We start from the raw sequence: 4,700 nt of genomic DNA, 5'->3' as shown, positions 1-4,700 counted from the left end.
ATTGGGGTTGCTGTGGTTGAAGTTGTGTGGGTTGAAATTGAGGTTGCTGGAAGCTTGTTTGTTGAAATTGCTGGGAGGGTCGAAATGGTGTTTGCTGAAATTGCTGTGACGTTTGGAATTGTTGGGGTGGCCGAAATTGCGTTTGTTGGAACTGGGGTGTCTGGAATTGGGAAAATGCTTGTTGGGGCGATTGGAACTGAGGCTGAGCCTGTCCAGTTTGTTGGAATGGGTTTTGTTGGAATGACTGAGATTGCTGAAACTGGGGTTGAAACTGGGGTTGAAACTGGGATTGAAACTGGGGTTGAAACGGTTGAGTTTGTTGAAACTGGGGCCGTTGGAATTGGGTTTGGATCGGCTGTTGTTGGGGTTGTTGAAATTGGTTATTGAACTGCTGTGTTGGTGGAAATTGTTGGGGTTGTTGGAAATTGGTGCTGAACGGAGGTGGCCTCTGCCCAAACTGCTGAAAGCCATTAAATTGAAGGAAGCCTCCATTACTTGTTGCGCCACTTGCCCTTCAAAGGATGTAATACTTGCCCCCACTGAACCAAAAGACTACAAAGACCCAAAACAAACGTAGGTTGACTTTAATGCCATGGGGATGAAACAAATTCAGATTGGTAGCTCTCAACAGTGATGCTCAACCTTAGCATGAACAAGTTTAACAGATTCACCGCAAATCCTTTAAGAAGTACACCATGACTACTTGATCTTCAAATGGACCTGTGCTTAATGTTTAAACCTTTTAACTAAACCTATTCATGGTTGGACGGACCACATCGGCGGTATTGTGAAGTCGAGCTCAATATTCCCGTAAGAGCTCATTGTTTTCCCAAAATTTCCATTGTTCCCTATTAAGCAATTCATCTTTAATCTGATCAAATCTTGCTTGACGGTGAGACATGCTTTCCAGTCTATCTAAGTGTTTCAGCTCAAAACCAAAGGCGTTATCAAGGGAGAGCTCAGTAGATCTGATGAGCCTAGTATGGTACAGTTATTCATAACAATAACTTTGAATCTGATGGCGGATGTCATGCGCTCAATATGATACCAAACCAAGCACTTTGAAGAAAAGAATGAAGTTGTAGAACCCCTCGGTCACTACTTTTTTTTTTTAATTTGTATGCTTAATGGATATGACTGCAGTTCTTTGCACTTTTCTTCAAACAGTATGCAATCAAGGCATACCTGTTTTGGGTAAAATTGGGGGATATCAAAAATAGATATAATAAAAGCAACTTATCCATAATATTCAAAGAAATTCCGAAGGCGTTTGTTACTACTTTTTATTGTACAGCACCAAAGCAATTGAATTTGCAAGCTTCTTACAAAGAATTAGGGCGGAAATTTGAACAGCAGAGAAGGTTTAGAGAGCCCAATGCAAGAGTAAAAGTTAGTCTTTTAACGATATAGTTATTCTTTGCATTAAAAGCCGATCAGTTTTTCAGTTAGGTCCATTTCTGACTTCGAAACCCAAAAGGTTCTTCGCTTTTTTAATTGGAACTTAAAATATGTCACACGCCAATGTTTAGCATTTGTACTTTGTCAAATTACGTGATATATTAGTCCAGCGTACTCATAAAACTGAAGTTGGAAAGTAAACAAATGTTTTGGGAAGAGTTGTTAAAAGAGTATTTCTGAGTTTACTTTATTGCATTATCTTCAATAAAAACTCGCAACCCACTTTGACGTTGTTCTCCTTAATAATTCGGTTTGAATTGTGGCCTTGAATTTATTTTGTATTGTATTGTATGTTCATGTTTGAACGATTGATTGAGCTCAAGTGGTCGTAATGCAATGCGTTGTCAAAATGAGGATCAAAGATTGTTTAATTTGCAACAAAAATTGCACAATTGGATGTTAAATAATGACATGGTAAGATACTTTGTGCCAAGGAACATTATATTCCTAATTGTTTTTTTAGCAGATTGCCTTTTCTCAACCTCCCTGATAGATAAACAATCCTGGTACATATGAATGATCTCCAGAGCGATAATTCATTATGGTGCCAGCGACTGATCAAGTCATCTCGAATTCTAGTCCTACATGACGAGTTAAACCAACAGGGTTCTTTAAGGCTCAACCAAATTGATCAAATCTGAATGACATTGAGCACTCAACAGAATCAATGCATGTAGAAAGATATAAAGCGAGAAAAATTTAATTCAGACTTTACCTGAAAAGGCTGACCAGGAGATCCTGAAAAAAAAAGATGATGAATTAATTAAATTTTCATGAACTATCGGACTCATTCGCTGTTCTCCTAAACTAACCGTGCCAAGTTCTTTCAATTCATATCCTTTCAAGGACACGTGGTGTGAATTTAATTTTAACGAGACTTAATCTAATTATAGATGGTTAAGCGATAGTACTGCAATTATCGAGTCTCGGGATTGAAAGACACTAGTCTCAAAAGTCACAATCCATGATTTGAATTATAAGAGCGAGAAAAGCGCCATTGGGCTTTAAAAAACACAAGACATTAACTTTGAAAGGACCAGGTATTTTGCATCCAAAAAGTGGCAAACCAATTAGTAATCCCGTACAGGATAAGACAACAAAGCCCAAAATCAAGACACCAAACTTAATTTATCACTCCTTTTTCTTCAATTTACGAGCGTAATAGGAAACGAATTTCATACGTGATGCTTCTTGTGTCACTTATGCTTTGTCTTATTCCTGGTAAGGACAAAGATAATGAAGACGTTTGAAAACACACAGGATTAGTTTAAACTCGTAACTATGTAACTTGAATTTTGTAAATTCCATTGATTGAAGTCGTCCCCAATAGTATCAATCAGGCATGTTTGTATTTTTTAATCATAGACGTACTATAAACACCTTGCGGTCATTGGGGTCCAGATTGAGGCAGTGTTTTCTAGATGTGACTGAACCATTGACGCGTCCGGGCTTATTTTGCAAATGTATCTCTGGATTTAGGTGTCTCAAAAATCCAGCTGCACTTCTGGAAGCCTTGGTTTGTTGTGACTGTGCTATGCGCTCAAATTTGACATTGTTTTCTACAGGTATCCCAAGATCGGACCGATTGGAGTGAGCTCTGAAGGTTATCGACATAAGTAGGTGTATCTTTCCCAACTTGGAATCAAATAGGCTTCTGCGCTTTGATCCTTTCAAATTTTGTATCCAAGTCATTTTGGAAACGCCTCGTACACATACGTGTTTTCTAATAAACACTAGCTTTGTGCCGTTGGCATCTGATGAAATTGACATCTGAAGGGGTATGCCATGTAGTGTTGTAATGAATGATATAAATATGATAGGCCAAGAATAGCTCCTTGTGGTACTCCAGATATTGTCTGGCAAAACCAGCGTTTACAGCCTTCAACTCAGGCGGTTTGGGTGCGGTTTAGGGTCTGTTGGATGGGAACTCTTTTATTCAAGAGTACATTTTTGCACCAATACCTACTTCGTTTAAAGAATTTTCAACCAGTTTATAATTTGCCTTGCCGAGAGCTTTAGCAAAGTCGAAGTGACATCATCTGCTTATTGATTATGTTGTAGTCCCTCAATTATGTGTCAAAATGTTAAATCAATCTTTGGGCTAAGATAAGTATGGAAGCCATGTTGTTGGGAACGGTGCCTTTCACTTCACGCTAATCAAGAAGCTTTACCTAAACTCGCAATTCAATGACTTTGAAAGGTTTTGACGTTAATGAAAGCGAACAGTGCATCACAAGTTGCTCCCTATCCTCTTTTTCGTAAATTGGAACTACTAAGAAAAAAGGGCAATTTTTAGTAGTGAGGGCATTTGATTAATTGAATGTTGATGTATCGGAACAATTACTTGTACATTACGTTAAAGATACTTTGCTGTTACACCATCAAAGCTCTGGAGCATTTCAAGGATATATACTTTTTCTTTTGCGGAATTCTTCACCGTTAATGGAGTAGGAATCCAAGCAGTTTAAGATCAGAAATTTATTCATTATACTTAGCCCAATTTACATATATTATTTGATCGAGAAATCTCATTACCTTGTCTTTGCAGAATATTTTCATCTTCGAAATTAGACAATGAATGTTTAACCAGACACCGCTTACGCTCTGTTTTGCTTTCTTGGGGGTTAATATGCATAAGAGATAAAAACTTGGAATTGATATATCTAATAGCCATCTATTTTTGAAAACTCTGCTAACCCTGCTAGTGTTTACATATTTTGCTCCATCCCTTCCAGCCTTTAAAACTCCTGCTCCATGGCAAGCATCCATATAGTGTTTAAGTATTTCTCTTAATTATAGCCAATGCAGTTAAAATGTTTACGTCACAAATTTCTTCCATTAGAAAAACAAATACACCTAACATTACCTGGATTTCCGGCAGTTCCTGGTGATCCTGCTGTGCCGGGAGATCCTGCAGTGCCGGGAGATCCTGCAGTGCCGGGAGATCCTGCAGTGCCAGGAGATCCTGCGGTACCGGGAGATCCTGCAGTTCCCGGAGACCCTGCGGTGCCAGCGGTCCCTCCAGTGCCGGGGGTCCCTCCAGTGCCAGGAGTACCTCCCGAACCAGGTGTTCCGGGAGATCCACCCAACCCAGGATAACCAGGAGTACCAGGTGTTCCCCCTTGACCTTTGACATTATATGAGCAAATGTTATTTTAAAAAATCCTTTTACCGTCAAAACATACCTGGTGATCCAGGTGATCCTGGTGATCCAGGAGATCCTGGTGATCCAGGAGATCCTG

The 4,700-nt window shown here is 39.3% G+C and overlaps 2 protein-coding genes across 2 annotated transcripts in view; both read right to left on the bottom strand.

The window, feature by feature from the left end:
- Window positions 1-44: 44 nt before the first annotated feature.
- LOC131882297 (putative uncharacterized protein DDB_G0286901) lies at window positions 45-715 on the bottom strand (the record flags this gene model as incomplete). The annotated part of the gene is given in 1 exon segment (XM_059229400.1): window positions 45-715. A coding segment is annotated over 1 exon segment (448 nt), but the record flags the coding sequence as incomplete, so codon positions are not given.
- A 1,333-nt stretch (window positions 716-2,048) lies between these two features.
- Window positions 2,049-4,700, bottom strand: part of LOC131882449 (collagen alpha-1(IV) chain-like) — a 6,878-nt gene continuing 4,226 nt past the window's right edge. The window contains exons 3-5 of the mRNA XM_059229595.1: window positions 4,644-4,697; window positions 4,325-4,585; window positions 2,049-2,196 (exon numbers count right to left, since the gene is read on the bottom strand). Coding sequence (XP_059085578.1) covers window positions 2,123-2,196; window positions 4,325-4,585; window positions 4,644-4,697 — 389 coding nt within the window. The 3' untranslated portion in view covers window positions 2,049-2,122. The remainder of the gene's footprint in view (window positions 2,197-4,324; window positions 4,586-4,643; window positions 4,698-4,700) is intronic.

This window comes from Tigriopus californicus, chromosome 6 (assembly GCF_007210705.1).
Source record: "Tigriopus californicus strain San Diego chromosome 6, Tcal_SD_v2.1, whole genome shotgun sequence".
Lineage (NCBI taxonomy): Eukaryota > Metazoa > Arthropoda > Copepoda > Harpacticoida > Harpacticidae > Tigriopus > Tigriopus californicus.
The sequence above is the reverse complement of the archived record's forward strand: the minus strand, read 5'-3'. Positions and strand labels throughout refer to the sequence as shown.